Consider the following 20,182-nt stretch of genomic DNA (forward strand, 5'->3'; position numbering starts at 1 on the left):
CTGCTCACCACCTCTGGCTTGTGTTCACACCCCAATTTAGCACGCACACACATTTTTTGTGAGGCGTTATAAAGAGGATACATACTCTTGGCTGCCACAATTGCAGTAATGGCTCTCATTACGCTGTTCCATACCAAATAACTTAATTGCACTTTGTTTACACGTGTGGTGAAGTCTCCTTTTTATGTTTTTCGGGCCATGTGCATGCATTGTCAGATGATATAAAAAAGTCCATTAGTGGAAAGAAAATGCAGCCTCTCTTAGTTTATGAGTCACTAAAGAATTACAAGAGGGCTTTTATTAAGCAGAGCATCGTGCTTAGTGTCATCCACCTAGCCTAAAAACATAATAAAACAGGCCTGTGTGTCGTGTGACAGTGGACGTTCTGCTTTGATCATCACATTGTTGCATGAGGATAAAATGAAATGATGCTCAGCTGTGAAAAAGCATATTAAATTCGCATGTCAGATTTTTCTCAAAAGCAAATGTGACATTAAAAGGATTGTTTTTGCGTTTGTTATGGGAGATTTTTGTTACATTAGTCGTACGCTTTTGTTCAGTGTTTCCACTAACTTCATACTGCCTTCCAAAAAAAACAAACACACATATCAGTATTATTAAAATACATCATCTGTTTTTAATTGCATTTTGAAATTCTGTTTCACTCACAAAGTTTCCGTAGTTTTAGTTTCATTGCATGTGTCTGCTTGGTTTTAGTGTTAGATTTTAGCTGTGATTACACTCAAATAAAATGGTTTTACACGCATTCTTTTTTTAAAATATAATATTCCTCACACACACACACTTCGCAACTCACTACTCAACCCATCCAGCTACAGCCAGGCCTTCAAGCCCACATGGATCTGATCAGAATTCAACAAACACTGTGTAAATTGCAACAAGTACACCATAAACAGATCAAGAATTGCTGCTACACATAAGAGTTAATGTACTCTATGCACTTTAAAGCCGATGCTTTCATTTGTGTTGCGTATTGGCACATGGTGTTTGAGACGAGTTTGGGTTTGATGAGGTTTTTTTGGTTTCCTGCCGCTTGAAGGTTTGAAAGAAGAGAACGCTTGCGTGTGTGTGGTGTACTTTGCCAGGATGGCCAGTGGTTTCAGCTGAACCAAGTGACCTTCTTAGGAAAAACAAATGTACAGTGTAGCATAGTTCTTACCTGTTTCTTGTAATCAGCCAGTCATACCACATCCATGGGGGTAAATCTGATCCAGAACTGCCAACATAATAAGGCAGAATCAAAGCTGAGTAGAATCTGCTGTCGTTATAAAGTTATATCTTTAGTGCAAGTACTAACACAACTGTTCTAAAGTGTTACTCATTAACATAAAAACCTTTTCAAATCAGTTTCTTGCTGACAACAGCACAGCTGCATGTCCACTCTATTTTCCCCCTCATAAATCTGCACTCAATAGGATTTAAGATTAATCTTGCTAAACCAAAGCATCACAGACCCTTGGCACTGATATCAGCCTCAAGTTTTCTTATGTGTGACGCATTAAGCTTTAACACACCTGGATTTTGGGATTTTCTGCAGATCCCCCCTCAGGCTCTGCCAGGTTGGATGTGGGCTGTCAGTGGACAGCCATCTCCAGTTCTCTCCTGTGATGTTTGATTAAGGTTCAAGGCCGGGCTCTCCTCCCCCCAGCATGGTGTTGCCGCCACCATGCCTCACTGTTTGGATGGTAAAGCACAGGTGATGAGCTATGCCTGGTTTTTCTCCAGACATGACCAGACATAACAAGTGTCCAAATCATGGCCAATCGATTTAACTTAACCACAGGTGGACTCTTATCAAGGTGTGAAAGCATCTCAAAAATGATCATGATAAATTAGAGGCACCTTAGCTAAATTATCTTGTATCATGTCAACAAGTCTGAATACTTATATGTCAATGTGATATTAAAATGTTTTGCAAAATGTTCTGAAATCCTGTTCTTGTTTTGATATCATGGGGTAATGCGGACCCTATAAGAGGTAATTCTGCACAATGTGTACATTTACTTTTAATATTGTAAGTACATTTTTATTTTAATATTTTTACTTAGATGGAAAGATTCTCCAGACTGCAGGTACAATAAATACAAAGATTCACAGGGGGGCAGTGTAACACATATGGTATGGTGGTGTAAAGAAATGACTGTCATAATAACTTGGAATAAAAACATCATGAAAAAAACTCAAGCTGGTTGAAAAAGTGAATTCCAGTTTCTGTCCACTAGAGGGCACTGTCACACCTGAGCATGTAGGAAAGCACAGAATATCTCTGTTTTTCCCTTTTTCTTTTATATTGTTATGTTCACTTTTAGTGTCTAACTAAATTAAATAGCTCTACAGTGTGAAAAAGTTGTGCACACAGTCTAGCATGCACTTTTATACTATCACTACTTCTACTTCCGCGTTGGAGGTGGAGACTAAAGTGTGACAGGGCTGCTGTGTTACGTTTGGGGAAGTTGCTCAATATCGGAAATACTCATTTTAGACCATGAGCAAAAAACCCGTTTGCTGTTGTTCTGTTTTCATGGGTGCAGTTGTTTACCATGTCGGTTTAACTGTGAGATAAAAACACAAAGTGAGCTTGTGTCAGTATTTTGTCTTAGAATGAATAACTCAGTAACTTCTGCTACTTATATTCGGAGCCTCAGTTACAGTTTACGTCGCAGGTTGTCCGACTTTTTAGACCCTCAAGACAGGTGGAAAGATGTTATTACCTCGATACGGAAGCCGAGTGGTGAGTTGAGGTACTCTCTGCTCCATATGAAGTAGGTGAACCTAAGACCGCAGCACATCACATGCAGATGTATTCATTGTTTTATTGTTTCAGTTTAAATGGAGTAGTATTTATCTGTCTAACCATCTATTTATCTATATTTGGTATTGTTTTTCAGGAGGTTTGAAGGCCTTGTTGCTCAGGGTAAGAGTCCCACAGTGGAGCTGCTTGTTGACTGGGGGACCAGTAACAGCACAGTGGGTGAACTGGTGGACATTTTGAAGAGTCACAAGTTATTTGCTGCTGCAAGTGTCCTGCTACCTGGTATGGGTTTTAAAAAAATGGCAGTATGATAATCATAGATAATACATAATGTACCTATAACCCTATATCTTGTTAATGGTCACACTTACACCTACATCATCCTCAACAAAACAGACATCCAATCTTCTATTTTTATCATTTTAGTGAGAAAGTTGGATACTTCTGTTCAATATTTTGACTTAATAAGTACAGAAACTCGATTATCATTCTTTAATGAATTTGATTTATATTACATTTATTTGTCAAGGTATAAAAAGCATAAATGTAATACTAAGAGAAGAGGCTTTGTACCAGATTTGGGTACTTTCCATCTAAAGCCTACAGGCAGGTAGACACAAACACTACCATGTAATCATTTACCATGTAACAAATATTAATAGGTTTCATTACATTACAGTCATTTAGCAGACGCTTTTATCCAAAGCGACTTACAATCAGTAGTATATTACATATCATTCACCCATTCACACACTGATGACAGGCTACCATGCAAGGTGCCACCATCAGACTCTAACTAACATTCATGCAACATCCAGTCCACACCGATGGGAGCAACTTGGGGTTAAGTGTCTTGCCCAAGGACACATCGACTGCCGAAGCCGGGTATCGAACCACCGACCCTCTGATTGGAGAACTACCTTGCTCTCCACTACGCTACAGCCGCCCCTTTCATAATTGAAAGCAGACCAACAGACATATTTTTATATATATTTTGTGTCATACATAAGAAATGGCCTGTTTGATGTGGGATTACACGATGACACGCAATGATACCACGTAGAAAGAAAGAAGTGCAGTAGTTGACATACAGGATCAAATCAGAAGTCAAATAATTGCCGTACAACTCAAAGGGGGGAACATTTATATATACTTAAAATGTACACAGAAATGCACAACATAAAGGCTCCCAATACAAACATATTATTGTGTCAAGAATTTGATTATGCATAAATGTTCATCTCACAAAGCAATCACAACCATTTTAAGTTATTAAAACCGTTCTTTTGACTAGTGCACCATATGAACAAAATAACTTGATGTCTTTTCTTATGTCCACACACAGAGGGAAATGCCGTATCACAAGAGACACAGCAGGCCTCTCCAAATGTGGAAACATACGACATGCTTTCAACTAGACCACTGGAAGAGACGGAGACACGACCCCCACCGGACATCACTGTTCTGCTGCCACAGGCTCCTCTGGAGAGCAGTGGGCCAGACAACACAGGTGATGCACTTTTTTTCCCTTCAAATTGAATTGAGCCCTATTTCAAGATGATTTTTATGATTGATGTTAACACAGTCACCTATAGAGAGGCTAATATGAATATGACTTTTTTTTATTTATGTAGTCCTGGTAATCTGTATAGAGGAGGTGGTGAAGCCTATGGCCTTATACAAACTGTCATTGACAGTTAGAAACCTCAACTTGAGTTTAGATTGTGCTGTTTATTTCAATATCATATCCCCCTTGTGAAAGGAAGAAACATGTGGGTTGATAAAACATGAACTAATAAATAATAATGATAATAATAATAATAAGAAACGTAAAGTTACGAAGTGCCTTACGTGGTGGAATCAGGAAACATAACAGAAGTGCAGGTCAAACAAAGTCTGATAATTACAAATTATACAAAAATAAAATACCAGACAATAATTTAAGATAAAAACAGTAATGATAAAAACAATAAGAAGCATTGAGAGCTGTCATTTACTTTTAAACAAGAAGTGGAGGAAAAAACATTCAGATGTTTTACTATAGTAAAAGCTACTTAACACAATACAAAACTACTTAATTACAAGTTAAAGTCATGCAATTAAAAAAATACTATATATATATATATATACAACAACAGTATTAAAGGCAAAATGTATCAAAAGTAAAAGTACTTGTGCAAAAAAGTGGCCCACACAATATACTTTATATACTGTTGGGTAGTTAAATCTTTAACATTGCATCATATTTTCTAAACAACCAATATGTTGGTGTGTAAAATCTTAATTTGTGAGATAACATCTAACTATATCTGTCAAATTCACCACAATGAACGAGGCTGTTTTATCTGAGTTCCTACCTATCTTGATTTCTGCAGATGCAAAGTTGTAAATGATGCCACTTCTGTGACAAAAAAAAGAATGTTTTTACAGAATTGACCAGCAGGTGGCAGCAATGGGACCTTAACCACAGCCGTCAATTTGACCCTTTTTCTGTGTGTCTCTCAGTAGGATTCTCCAGTTTCTTGTACAATGAGCTGATGAGGATTACAGGCAACTTTGATGACCGCCCCATATCAGACGGCGGCCGCAGACTGGGAGAGGGAGGCTTTGGCACCGTGTACAAAGGTCTCCTTAATGACAAACCTGTTGCAGTGAAAAAGCTCAATCCAGTAAGTGAAAACATTGTCGTGCCAATCTCAATACTTTTGTGCTTCTCCCAAATTACAACGTAAAATATTATCTCATTTAGATGGAGGACATCTCCCTGGACGAGCTGCGAGTGCAGTTCAACCAAGAGATCCAGACTCTGCAAGTGTACGTCCTCTGTCTATGTACTTGTTAATCAGGTTGCTTTTGAGTGACTCACAGCCACCTCGTCACCATAACGTTTTAGGTAAAGCAGTCTGTATTAAGCCTGGGACAAACAATTACATTCAGTTTCAATAGATTTGCAGACCCAGAATTTGTAACAACTAAAAATAAATGTAATTGGTTAATATAGATATCGGTTGTGCCATAACTGTAAAAATCTTTTTGTGAGATCAGTGAGCTTTTTTGGTTTAACTCTCAGCAAGCAAATGAGGGTATTTTCCCAAAATGTCCAGCTATTTCTTTAAGCCCAACATAAGTTAACAAAATGATTCATATATTTGCAAAACACAGGTCTGGTTTGATACTTTCTGTTCCATAGGTTGAAACATGACAACTTGGTTGACATGGTTGGATTTTCCTGTGATGGACAGCACCCCTGTTTGGTGTACGCCCTTATGGTCAACGGTTCTTTGCTAGACCGACTAGCTTGCTTGGTAAGCACCGTCTACACCACAGACTCTTGACTTCTAGTGCTTTTACACAGATAGTTTGATGATATGCTTTTTTTGTCCTTTTTTAGGAGGGAAGTCCTCCGCTGTCATGGCGACAGAGATCCCTGATAGCTGAAGGGACAGCCAATGGCTTGGAGTATCTGCACAGCAACCATCATATCCACAGAGATGTTAAAAGGTACGTAAAAGACTCTTTGCCCACTGAACAAAAAAATAAACAAACACCAACTTACATCTTGCTTTTGTGTTTAGTGGGAAAGGTCAAAATCGACATGCAATCCCGGGACAAATGACTCTGCAGTAGTATTTATCGGCTGTTCTCCTGCGCATTTGTGACATTAAACATGACGCATTGCCCTTTAAATGATCTTTTCTTAAAGGAATAGTTTCACATTTGGGAAAATATATGTGTATTGGCTTCTTTTTGTCGAGAGATAGATGAAAAGATCACTCTTTGACCCCATCACTTCATGAGATATACTTAATGTTTCACAGCTCATAATGTATTTTTTCCCCTCTTAGTGCAAATATCTTGTTAGATGAAAAATTTGTATCAAAGATCTCAGACTTTGGGCTGACGAGGGCGTCGGCCAAGCGGACGTCAACAACCATGATGACGGAGAGGATTGTGGGTACCCGTGCGTACATGGCACCAGAGGCGCTCAGAGGAGAGATCACACCGAGATCCGATGTCTTCAGCTTTGGAGTGGTAGGCCTTCTGCACGCACACACAGAGGGGGGGATATTATGTCAGGAAAGAAGAAACTGCAACTGTCACGAAAAATATAAAAACACAACTCTGCAGTTTACTTGAGTGCAAGGATTTTTCAAAGTACTGACACGTGCATAATTGCAGCACATAACCATTAAAGTATACATTTCTTCCCATTTGTGAAAATAGAGCTCTTTGTTACGTATCATCTGTCATTATTTTCTACAAAAGAATCTAAATCAGTAGAGTACCACAGCTGTACTGTATTAGTAGCTGTACATGTCGAATATATTATCTTTTTTTATGACATAGGTTGATTGATTTATGGGATCAGCAGCGTATAAACCTGTCTGACCTTCCATATAGTGCAGAATATACAGCTTATAGGTCTTATTAAAACAGCTGTGGAAACACTACAGTGTCTGTGAAGCTACCTGGCACATGGTGGAGTAATAAAGGCTTCCTGTCGTCCGGAGCCATGTGATTGACCCCCATCTCTCCGCCATCTACAGGTGTTGTTGGAAATATTGTCTGGACTCCCGCCAGCCGATGAAAACCGGGAGCCACAGTTTCTGGTGAGCAGCACAAAAGAGGCTTTCACTGTACATCCTCCAAGCTACAGTTTACGATGACAGTTTATTACAGACTTTGCTTTTAATTAGTAACGGCACATTATCAGTTAGTAGTCATTAAAGCGTGATTTCAAAGGATCTGTGCTGCAACATCAACTGCTGTACAAATGATGAAACACAAATTTTGGAGTGAAAGTGGACACTAGAAATTAAGTTCATCCAGCATGACAAAAGCAATAATACTAACTTTCAAAGTAAGCAATATTTTATATATATATGTATTTTTCAAATCATAGTTTTTTGAGTCTATCGCTGCCTTCAGTCACCTTTAGTGTGATTCCCCTCCTCCCTCTCCCAGATGGAGATGAGGTATGATATAGATGATGAAGACGAGGAGCTGACGTTTGAAGACTTCCTGGACAAAAAGATGAGAGACTGGGAGCTGAGCCAGGTGGAGAGTGTCTACTCTTTGGCCTGTAACTGCCTCCACGACAGGAAAAACAGACGGCCGGTCATCAAACAGGTACCGGCATATATCAAGACGTAAAGTTTGAGCTACTGCTACTGTTGACGTCTGCACTACCCAGGAGCACTGATGAATCTGGTGAAGGAAGTCCCAGCAAATCCCATGAAATAACCTAAACCACCAACGTCTTAATCTGTCTCTCAATACTTTTTGGCTTTCCCAGCCTGTCTTATACCGAAGATGTAAATCTTACGAAATAAAAATATATAGTTTCCGTTTCAAAAGGTTTAATTTCCCAAAACATCTGGGCAATGTAGTTTCTGGCCAAAGATACTCAAACAGGATTAGATTGTGCATTTGTTTTGGACTGTTATGCCCACAGGACTGTGTATGAGGGATCAACTTAAAGTAAACTACAGGGTTTTCATCAAAATAAAGGAAAAGGTCACCCAGTGCAGCAGTGTGGCTTGTGGATGTGTTTTAAGTACATTTTTAGCAACAACAATCTTTAACAACAATTAACAAGTTGTTTATGACGCTTATATATATTTTTTTTTTTTTTATTAGGGGATTTGTTGACAAAAAATGTAATTTTGAACTCTGCAACTGCATCCCTGAAGTATTTTCCTTTGTTTAAATAAGAAATATATAACTGAGGCTGTGCTCTGGTCTTGTTATTAAATGAAAAAACTAAATATATTTTGCCTTCAAAGATGTTATGTTATTGCTTCCATTTGGTAGATGGCCAAGTTCAGGAAACAAAGAATCATAAAGCTTACATGTGAATCAAACCGTGACGAATACGAGAAAAATAAATATAGCGTGGGATTAACTTTGATTATGTAAACTTCTTTAAAACGTTGTTTTATTTGTAGACCAAGTATGTTATTAATTAATATTCATATCTGTCTTTACAGGTCCTGTTGGAGCTTAAAGGAGTCGTCAAAAGTATTTCCCTGGATTTTAAGGAATAGGAGTGAATCAAAGCATCCCAGAGAAGAATTCTGACCCTGCTTTAGTCACGGTGCACACACTGACAAATTCTAATTTAAAAGTATTAAATAAAGTATTTTCTTGCATCAATATGTATTTTTTTAAGTTTATTTTTAATGAGGAATTCACCTTAGTATTACAGTTTTTCTACAGCATTTTCTGAGGCTATTATGTCAGGTTTGAAAAGACTGAAGGCAACTATTCTGGTTACTTTTTGTCATGTATTTATTGTCAAATAATAAAATGAATGAAGCAAAAAAAAGTGTGATTTAAATATTTTGTTTATTTCATCTTTAAAAAGAAAGTTTGTAAGAAAACAAATAAGACCAAACATGACTTTTGTTTTTCTATTAGAATGACAGTATGAATTTAAAGGAAATGATTTTCCCTTCAGAATATGAGGTGAGCTTAGTAGTTTGCCTAATATGAATCAGTAGACCAGTGGATGTGGCAATATTTTGATCAAGGTACTAATAGTGTTCCCTTTCCTATCCGCTTGCTTGGGTGGGAACCGGCAAAGTTTGAGTAGCTTCCTCTGAGGGAAATCTGAGAAATATTGATGTAATATTTCTGGAAGCCCGTTCTTTCCACTGTGAACCTCACCGACACAGACAATCACCAGAACAGACCTGACTGTTTCTTAATCATAGAGCATCACACAGCTACAGTATGTACATTTACAGCACTTGCATAGAAAAATAAGTTTCTCAGCAGATGATTTTTTTTCTTTCATGTAAACCACAGTTATATCAAAAAAGAAGTCAATTTTCCAATATAAAATGCACTGTTAAAATGAACCAATAGACGCAAGTGGGATAATTCTATCTTTTCTGCTTTGGAGCACCGCGTTTCACAAACAGTAGGAGACAAATGTTCAACACATTAGACACAGAAACATTAATTGACACAGACTGAAGGAATGCAAGTTAAGAATTTGAGCATGTGAACTCAAAAATGGGGGGATTTTTTTTTATCATATTGGCGCAAGTTCACATTAGTCTCTAACTAACACCTTTTAAAGTCTCACAGCTGGCAACAATGGAAAAAAACTTTGTTTGGGACTCTTTGACTCATTGTGAATTAATTCTTGTGACTGTGCTAACATACATGAATATGCTTCCATTTGGCAAGCTACAAATGGAATTTTCTGAAGTGTGTCATTGCTCAGTTTTCCTTGGCGTGCATAGTTGGGTCTCTGGGGGACTTTGTGGGAATTTTGAAGTTGTTGTCTTATTCTTTTAAACAAGCGTGTCATATATGATTCCCCCACCACCCCCCCCACTATCGCAGGAATGCTCCACTGTGGAACGTGATAGGGGTGGAGGTGGAGGTGGCGGTCGGGTGCTGAGGTCTGTTTAATCTTCCTCGTCTGCCTCTGCGGGGGGTCGGGTGATGCGGCGGCCCCCCCTCTTCCCGGGGCCTTTGGGCTTGGCGAAGGCCTGCTTGTGTGCATGCTGCTTGGGATGCACCTCCTCGTACAGGAAATCACCGGTCAACTCATCCCCGCTTTCAATCTCCAGCTGGAGGAGCGGAAAAAAATATACGATGCTGAAACAATTTACACGGACACCCTTTAGTTTAAACAATGCATGTTCTTATTGAGAAGAAAAAGCTTCTACCGTCATGAATTTATTTTCCCATAAAGGCTCTTCAAAACATAGTAATGGTTTTAATTATTTTAAATGAGACAGTTCTGTCCTGTGTCTGCTGGACTTTTCTCACTGGATTGAAGTGAGAAGGCTCATTTGGAATAAAAGGGATGTCATGGAGTTTTGCGCATAAGTAAGTTAGTAATAGTCAGTCAAGTAATAGATTTATCTTTAAAAACTTCAATTCAAATAGTTCAGTTTAGGACAAAGTTAAGTATTTGAAAAGCTGGAGCCAGTGGTTTTTTTGGGCATCTTTACTCAAAAAAAATAAAAGTTAGTCAGTCGACTAATTGTTGCAGCTCTAGATCAAACCAGATGCATATATTCCTAATAAAGCACAACTAAATTATGAAGTGTTAAACTATTAATAAATGACTCTCATTATGTTATTTCTGAATTTGAATTTTGATATCTTGGAGAAGTACTCAAGATTTAAAAGCAAGTTTTCGAAGGTTTAAAGTTTGAAATAAAAATTGTAAAGATGTGTATGCTGTTGACCACACAGTCTTTTATCATTATACAAAGTTTCTCACCTTTTTCTCAATCTCAATCTGGAGGTTGTGCTCCACCATGTCGACCAGTGGATTTTTGCAGCTGGAATACAGCATCCTCTCTCGGATGCTACAGTTGTACCCGGGCATAGAATAAATGAATACTGCAAAAGGAAAAAAAGGACAATGAGGGGAGCGGCACAAAGTATCATTCATAGCGCCATAAAACAACAGCTGTATAGCGACAACAGGGTGTGTCAACCGTTCATAATGACTCAACTATTCACCTGTGGACTGTAAGTAGTCGCCTTCGTGGGAATGTTTGTAGAGGAAGAAGTGGTAACGTGCACTTTCTTTAGGGATTCTCAATGGCAGGTCTTTCACCTCTGTTGGCTCAGTGTTGCACAACCGAATCAGCTCCTGTTGAGCGTCTACTTCCTGTTAACATAGGATATGAAAAGTTACTCTTGAGGCTGGTAGTGTGCACTTGTGACCAGGAAGTCCATGCACTGAATTCAAGACCACTCTGGGGAATCTGGGTGGGGAGAGTAAATAAAAGACAGATCTCCCCTCTCTTTCAGGTGTCTGAGTTAAACATTTACTCAACAGTTCTTTAGATAAACAGAACAAAACATACTGCTGTCTTATAAAGCTTTTAGATAACAGACAAAAAAAAGGAACCGAGACAAAGCAGCAACAGTGCCACAATCATGTCTTTGTACTTTGCACTGATCTGATCTTGTGTCACGAGCCCTTTGAATTTCAATGAGAAGAACAAAGGCTTTTTTGGGCAAAATGACTAACTCATTGTGTTTGTCTGTTAACCACTGACCAAAAAAAAAAACATTTCTATCTCTCCAAACAATACATAATGAAAGACTGAATTGATTTGCCTAATCAAACTATTGACCCAGCAAAGGTCACCTACTCACTAATGATTTGCTCCTGAGGACTCACCAGTTGTACGTAATTGATTTTTCTGTCCCTAAAACGTTCCAGTGCTGCAACAGCGTCTTTGTGAATAGGGAAGGCCACTCCCTGCAGAGTCTGCTGCTTGGTGTCCACACTGATGTCCGTCTGCACCTGAACACACCACGAACACGGACACACAGACCACATAACCACAAAGGCATTTTAGCTTTCCATCGTTCCATCATGAACACATGACTGAGGTCATTAATAAGGCTGATCAGGGCAGTATTTAGAAAATATTTAATTTGCCTTAAAATAACACGTGGGTGGTTTTTTATGTGGGTGCATTCAAAAAAAAAAAAAAAAAAAAAAAAAAAAAAAAACCTCTTTATTAATATGCATATGTATGCAGAAACATGCACAAACACCCACATTTATTTCTGAATTGATTAACGGAACCTTTGCTATCCAGTAGGCGTTTAACATGCTCTTGATTTATTGTGTTCACAAGAATGTGTCTGCATACACACACATGCAGAAGCCACGGTATGACATAATGTCATCATCCTGGTGACATAATGTCATCATCCTGGTGACATAATGTCATCATGCTGCCGATGTCAGCTCTGGTCTTAAAATTCAGTAATATGAAGGGACAAATGTTCTGTCGGGAGGTTTCCACTCATTATACTGACTCGTTTAAGTCAAACACAGTCAAAATTCCTCATTTATGTTATCAGAGGGTGAAAAGGTTTACGAGTGCAACAAGTAGCGTGAATGCTGGAGCGTGAGGATTACATGAGGTGCTCTTATCTGCAGTGACGAGGCGCCACCGCGAAATCACACAGAAAAGTGGAAATGCTGGGGGGGGATTACACTGATGGATTGCATCTATTTTTAGATCCCTGCTCCCACGAAATGAAATGCCGTGCAAACATGATTGAGCCTCCGATGGAGCTACCTCGCATACCAAAAAGGATTGCGGTCCTTTTATCCATCTGCTTAGTAAAAGTCAGGCAGTCTCCGAGGCACAGCCATGATAAATATTTCATAGCGTCTTTTTCATCCAGGCGGTACAGATTAATGGTTTATTATCTTCCTTCAACAGCTGGTCAAGTGGGACGAGCAAAAAAACCTCACTTCCCATTTGCTCTGCTGCTTTTAATTGCCCATCCTTTGGAGAGGGGAGTGCACGACTCAAAGCACTCCCTTATATGGTCAGAAAGAATGTGCTTGTTTGTGCGCGGCAGGCTTGGGGAAAAGTAATTACAATAGGTAGTCTCTCAAAAAAAGAAGAACAGTTCTCTCAGGGCTATGCATGGGAACAACCCAATAAGCCTGAAAGGTAAAACTTCAGATGCTGTTTTTTTATACTTTTCTCCTTCCTGTCTGGTGGAGTCCATCTGGAACGGCCCTAAAGCCCTCCATATTAGCAGCAATATCAGGTTACAGTACAACAAAGTCAAAGCACAATGACACAGTTGACCCGTGCTTTAAGCAAAATCACCGCCAAGTACTCAAAAGCTACAGAGCGTTCACATTTGCATGTAGCTCTTCCGACATGGAAATAATAGATTTGAACACCCATAAAGAGTTCCTTTTTTTTTTTTTTTTTTTTTTTTTTTTTTTTTTTTTAAACACTGCGTTTCTCTCGGGCTGAATCGGATTTATGACTGTAAACAGGAATTCTTGTGGCGCTCTGGGTGTGTGCTGTCTAAGCCTAATGGATTCATCTCTGCCAACATCCTGCTGTTCTAATGCATCAGCATCTTTGCTCTGTGTTGATACTGCCGGGCAAGCATATGCACACTTGCACTGCTGCTGACCTTGTGCTGTTTGGAAGGGATGCATTGCTGGCCTTCATTGATACTCTGCACTGGTTTTTTTGATGGGATTTAGATCTCACACACACACACACACACACACACACACACACACACACACACACACACACACACACACACACACACACACACACACACACACACACACACACACACACACACACACACACACACACACACACACACACACACACACGAGATGTGATTGGGAAGAAGACTGCTGTGAGCTGAGGTAAGCCATTTTTTTTATCTCCATGGAAACTTCAAGTGACGTAGTGTCATCCCCTTTTTTAGAACTGAAACAGAGAACCAGCCTTATCCACTTCCACCTCTGAACAGACGCAAGCCATACAACAAAAATGATCTCAAATGGAAATGATGACCAGGCAACAAAGTCCAAATGTCTCCTCTGTGTTTGTTTGTTTCTTTGCTTGTGTGTGTGTGTGTGTGTGTGTGTGTGTGTGTGTGTGTGTGTGTGTGCGTGTGTGTGTGAGTGTGGTTGCACCTCATTTAGCTTTATCTTTCTCAGTTCCTCCTCTGCAGCGGTGAGGGGCAGGGGAGCAGCCTGCGCGGCCAGATATTTCCTGTACCCGATGAGAGTCATTTCATCCTGACAGAAAACAGCACAGTCACACATCATACAGGAACATAGACTGACTCATTGATACATCATTTCTCAAGTCAGTTGCCATAAATAAAAGTATAGGAGTGAAGCTGAACTTCTGGCTTCTGAATGTTTGGGACTGAAGCTTGAGGCCACAAAAGAGCTTTTCACATCACTTCCATGTGCTGCTGTCGTAGAACCAACCTTCGTGGTACCGAAAATCTCGTCCTTGATGTGCCCTCCTCCAAACTCTTTCTTCACTGTGGCTCTGGTAGCAGCATATAACATTTTATTTCGCACCTGTTGAAAACATAAGAAAGGTTGGAGAATAATCATGCATTTGGAAACTTGAAATGATAAGTGTCCACTACGTAGATCAGTCACTGTGTTGTGTTTATTCATGCACAACATCCAACGCCCTAGATGCAACATGTTTACATGCTAGCACTCTTCTTCTTCCCGGCCTTTGCTGCTGCTTTGCTACATTTCATGGCATTAACGCCAACTAAATACCAAAGGAAGAACAAACCAAAAAGGGACCCGCTCATTAAAACATTGCTCCATAGCATTACTACTGGTAAAAAAAAAAAAAACTCCACATGGGACCTTTAAATGCCCTCTTAAACATATTTTTGATTTAAGGCTATTTAAATAAAGTTCACTTGAGTTGACTCAAATGAGCAGCAGGCGCTGGTTGTGAAATCTTTTGCAACTTCCAGGCAAGCCTCAACCTGAAGCACTGAATGCTTTGAGCAAGAGAGCAGGAATGTTAAGCACAGTTATGGCTGCTAGAAAGTGGATTTAAACTCAGTTCCAGCATGCAGTTACAGTGCCAGAAGATTTCCTGCATGGCACTTTATTTTAGCACAGATCTCTCCTTGCAACATTCCTCTTTCCACTGCTATAGAAACATTTGTATGCCTGTTTCTCAATGGCTATCTTGAATCGCAGTGACACTATCCCATAATTGGTTTATCGAGTTGTAATGGAGCCAAATGACAATGACTTGGGTGAATTTGTATAAATCAAAACATGCAAAACACACATTTGCACGACAAAGAAAAAACACAGCCAGATATGCTTACATCAACAAAAAGCACTAAGAGGGTGAATTTTAAGTCTGTGATGGGAGGTTCAGATCGAGCACCATGTTATTTGGAAAAGACCATAATCTCTACCCCTGTTTAGATTTCAAGAGGCCTTTTAGGAACTCATGAATCCACTGTTTTCCCACATGGATCCAGTTTTTCACCAGCATACACAGAATTGCTGCCTTGATGTGGTAACCCCACCCATCTTATACTCAAAAGCAGAGGGGGATAAAAGGCTGCGAAGTATGGAAAGCTATTCATTAAAGCCGGTCTGGTCTTGGTTTCCTTACAATGGAGTTGTCTGGTGACCAGGCCAGGAAGATCCACTCATAGCCCTGGTTGTTGGTGGAGTCCAGCCGGTACAGAACATAGCAGGGCACGTCATCCTCCAGGAGGGGCATCACTAAGGAATCATACTCCTGGTCCCACTTCTTTGACGCTTTCTTAGTAGTGTCCATCGTCAGCTGCTCTGGAACGCAGATGTGTGCAACAAAAGTGTCAGCAGTGCATCGATATGTTGACATTCTAACGTCAGCCTTAGTGGAAGCTTGGGAAGACATATGAGTGGAGCGTTTTTTTGGCAGAGGAAGCTGTAAGCAAACATCAGGACTCTGGGAGAAGGCTTACCCCCATCGATGACGATCTTTAAGACACGATATTTGTCGCCGCTCCTGGCACTGGCGAAGACGTCCTTCACATCGTTACCCGCTGAGATCAGACAGAGAAGGCGTCAGTCTCCAGCTATTTTAAATAGATGCTGGCTTGGTAACAGCAGACTCTTGTTAACATGACCACTTTCAGCCATGGGTAGCAAGTTTCACCACAAAAGTTTTGTGAATTTTACTAACCTGTGAACACACATTATACAACGACCATAGCATTCTCTTTTAGCTTTACTAACATGTATACTTATATAGTGCCTTTAAACAGACTTCTATTTTTATTAGAAATGATTTTTTTTCCTGTAACAAAGAAATAATAATAAACTCACAGCAAAATAATATATTGTTTAGAATTTGTTAGAATAACCAGAGGGTTGTTGGGTTTCGCTCAGGATCACTTCAGTGGTACAGATGTGACTGAAGGCTGACCACCCTTGACCCAAAACGCAGGCCCAATAAAACAGGTCACTCAAATCAGCGTATCAACAGTTTTAGCTAAAATGACTGTCGAACAAACCCACCAAAAGCTGAAGTACAAGTCAAATTACGAATACATATGTGCTTGCAATATCACTGCTTTTTTTTCTCTCAGAAATCACACAGGAAGCAACCGTTTCCTATAACACATATAGGGTTGTCATCTTAACTGTTTGAATACCATAATACATTATACAAGCAGTTTTATCCTCAGGGGCTTTGTCCCCTTTAAGCGCTTGGATTAACTATGATTTCTACATTTATAGTCTGGTCAGCTATGGACAGGTGTGTGTAAATGGAAGCAGCTTTACTTATATGGGTCCTATATTAGACTCTGCCTTAATGTAAGAAAAGAATCAATCATTCTATTTGGATGATAGAAATAAAAAGTCTGCTATAATAACTACTGTACTACCCTGAGCCTTCCACTTAGCACTTATTGTATTCCTATTAGTCTGTTGCACTTATTGTATTCCTATTAGTCTGTTGCACTTATTATTATATTCCTTTATTGTATTCCTATTAGTTTGTTGTACTTATTGTATTCCTATTAGTTTGTTTCTGTACTTTTGCTCTGGTTTATGCTCTTAGATGCTTGTTTAAGAAAGGAGATGCACTTATGACTTCTGGTGACTAGTAGTTCTCTTGAATACCTATGTTGAATACACTTATTGTCAGTCTCTTTGGATAAAAGCGTTTGCTAAATGACTGTAATGTAATGTTGCGTGCCACTAACACTACTTTATATTTTAGATGTGTCCAAACTTTTGACTGGCACTGTATATTAGACTCTGAGTTTTGGATGATAGAAATTGAAGTCTGCTATAATAACTACTGTACTACCCTGAGCCTTCCACTTAGCACTTATTGTATTCCTATTAGTCTGTTGCACTTATTATTATATTCCTTTATTGCATTCGTATTAGTTTGTTTCTGTACTTTTGCTCTGGTTTATGCTCTTAGATGCTTGTTTAAGAAAGGAGATGCACTTATGACTTCTGGTGACTAGTAGTTCTCTTGAATACCTATACTGAAGACACTAGATGTGTCCAAACTTTTGACTGGTACTGTATATTAGACTCTGAGTTTTGGATGATAGAAATTGAAGTCTGATTTTGTCAAGGAAGACAAATACATTGTAACAACACAACTGATTACACCTAATGCTTTTTATGAATATGTTAAATGCAGCATGGGCTAAGTATAAGTGTAAGTAAAGAGACATGTGTCTATCATTAACTCACATAATGTGCATGTTGTTTTACCTCAGAACAGACTGCCTATACAGCAGCACGTCACGCCCTACTGTGGTGCCTGCTGATAATGACACGGTGCAGGTATTCCCCAGTGCTGGTCATACATCTATGGGCACAGAGGCTGGTTTAAATGAAGGCGTCGCCCGTCTATGTAGACTAACTCTGCAGGATATAAGCTTTGTGTTTAAGAAGGCTTAACATGCATTTGCATTAAAAAAAACGTGATTAAGGTGGCCCAGAAACCAGTGGCTAAATACCCGGGGATTATACCTCAAAGTGGACACACACACACATACACACACACACACACACACACACACACACACACACACACACACACACACACGGTAGCTCGGAGCTAGCTAGGAGTGGCTAGCTCACTTGACGCTGTTAGCTTCTCGTTGCAGGTGCTCAAAGCTGGAGGAACCACACACACACACACACACACACACACACAGACAGAGAGAGAGAAAACACGCACACTAAGACTGAGGCAGTGTCCAGCAGACAGAGCGGGGTTACCTTGAATGCCCGTCTGATGTGACATGGTGTCTTTCGTCGGATAAAAACGGGCTGAGGCAGCTGTTCAGGCGAAACCAGGGCAGAGAAGCAGGAAGTGGACTACAGCGACATGGCCCGCCCGGAGTGTGACGTCATCGGCAGCAAAATCACGTGACGGAGTCAAACGATTTTTTTTTTTTTTTTTTTTTTTTTTAAACTTTTTATTCTTTAAAATTTTTGTGGTCGTTTCTTAATAAAACAGTTTGAAAAGCAAACATGTCGTTTTTCTTCTTCTTCTTCTTCTTCTTCTTCTTCTTCTTCTTCTTCTTCTTCTTATTATTATTATTATTATTATTATTATTATTATTATTATTATTATTATATTATTCTTCTTCTTCTTCTTCTTCTTCTTATTATTATTATTATTATTATTATTATTATTATTATTATTTCTTCTTCTTATTATTATTATTATTATTATTATTATAAAATAAGATAATTATTAGTGGGGACATTTACAGGATTACAGCAGCATAGAGGATAATGCAAACAAGAGACATAGTAAAAAAAAAAAAAAAAAAAGAAGATCAAAATAAGTATTATAAATAAGCAAATGTAAAGAACAGTAAAGAACAGTAAAGAATCCACAGTAACTGAAATATTATATATACAGACAGAAACTATTATATAACTATTGTATTGCACAGTGTATTAGTGTCGTGTGGTCTTCTTCTTGTTATCATTATTATTATTATTATTATTATTATTATTATTATTATTATTATTATTTTTCATAAGTAAAAGGAAAACACTCCTTATAAGTAAAAGTCCTCCATTCAAAATTGAACTTAATTCAAAGGTACAGAAGTATTTTGGGGAGAATGCAAATTCAAATGAAACCTCCTCAGTATGCAGAACGGCCCATACGAGTTGTTACATTCCAATCTGATTTCTATGCATAAACTTGCAAGCAGCATTTTATTTGTGGAGCCCCTGGTAGAGGAGGGGCCCTTGGTAAATATAAATAATTCATCCTCCTTTGAGTATTTTGATCTGTGTCAATGCATCATATTTCATAAGCTCATCATTTGTTTTGTATCCAAAGTCTGGATCTGCAAAGTAAGTTAAATATTATCTTCTGGTAAGTTTCCTGGTTTCTCTGTGGTCTTTACCTGATGGAGACTTTAATGTGACAGGTCATAGGTCATAGGTCATAGGGGGCATCCATAGATCCCAACACAAGTTGTTCAGCCCAGGGACCTTCTATAATAATAATAATAATAATAATAAAATAATAATAAAATAAAATAATAATAAAATAATAATAATAATAATAATAATAATAATAATAATAATAATAATAATAATAATAATAATAATAATAGTAAGCTAACATAATCAAATGATAATGCAGTTTTATTTTAATCATGGAACATGTATTATGACACTGTTGGGTATTTAAACTAGGTTAAAAAAAACCATTTTGAACAAATATGGGTTTATTGGAACTCAACTGTCGATAAACGATATCTGCTTTGAATTGCATATGTTAAAATACATTATCTGGCATTAGTGTAGCCTACAGTGGTATACTAAAATGATTAAATTGCTTCTTAATATATTTAACTACGGTTGGACCACGATTAAAGTAAGTGAGTTATTTTTTTCATTTAGATTTAGGTCCCTGATGTGTGACAACGTGGAGATTTCCGCCTCTCGTGGCAGCAGATCTTATTTGGCGTTTAATCCTGCAACATCTGTAAGCCGCCGGGCTTCCTGTCTCTGCTCTATGCCCCTCCTCCTCCACGTTAATAAATAAATAAATGAATAAATGAAAGAATAGAAAAGCATCCTGT

General features: G+C 38.7%; 2 protein-coding genes across 3 annotated transcripts; one reads left to right on the forward strand and one right to left on the reverse strand.

Moving 5' to 3' along the window:
• The first annotated feature begins 2,489 nt into the window (after positions 1-2,489).
• On the forward strand, positions 2,490-9,088 carry irak4 (interleukin-1 receptor-associated kinase 4). Of its 2 annotated transcripts, none has more exons than XM_054619301.1 (11): positions 2,490-2,783; positions 2,910-3,055; positions 4,119-4,283; positions 5,279-5,442; positions 5,523-5,587; positions 5,964-6,078; positions 6,165-6,274; positions 6,619-6,805; positions 7,321-7,383; positions 7,739-7,903; positions 8,764-9,088. In XM_054619301.1, exons 1-11 carry the CDS (start codon positions 2,623-2,625, stop codon positions 8,818-8,820), a joined length of 1,398 nt encoding a protein of 465 aa, XP_054475276.1. In that variant the 5' UTR covers positions 2,490-2,622; the 3' UTR covers positions 8,821-9,088. The 2 variants fall into 2 exon arrangements, with proteins under 2 accessions (XP_054475276.1, XP_054475277.1); XM_054619302.1 differs by having other exon boundaries at positions 5,282-5,442.
• Positions 9,089-9,102: 14 nt separating this feature from the next.
• On the reverse strand, positions 9,103-18,458 carry LOC129107768 (twinfilin-1-like). The gene is made up of 9 exons (XM_054619303.1): positions 18,348-18,458; positions 16,058-16,138; positions 15,721-15,899; positions 14,544-14,639; positions 14,241-14,345; positions 11,937-12,062; positions 11,267-11,417; positions 11,022-11,143; positions 9,103-10,359 (listed from the first exon to the last, which is right to left on the reverse strand). Exons 1-9 carry the CDS (start codon positions 18,370-18,372, stop codon positions 10,195-10,197), a joined length of 1,050 nt encoding a protein of 349 aa, XP_054475278.1. The 5' UTR covers positions 18,373-18,458; the 3' UTR covers positions 9,103-10,194.
• Between the last annotated feature and the right edge of the window lie 1,724 nt (positions 18,459-20,182).

Source organism: Anoplopoma fimbria, chromosome 19 (genome assembly GCF_027596085.1).
Source record: "Anoplopoma fimbria isolate UVic2021 breed Golden Eagle Sablefish chromosome 19, Afim_UVic_2022, whole genome shotgun sequence".
NCBI lineage: Eukaryota > Metazoa > Chordata > Actinopteri > Perciformes > Anoplopomatidae > Anoplopoma > Anoplopoma fimbria.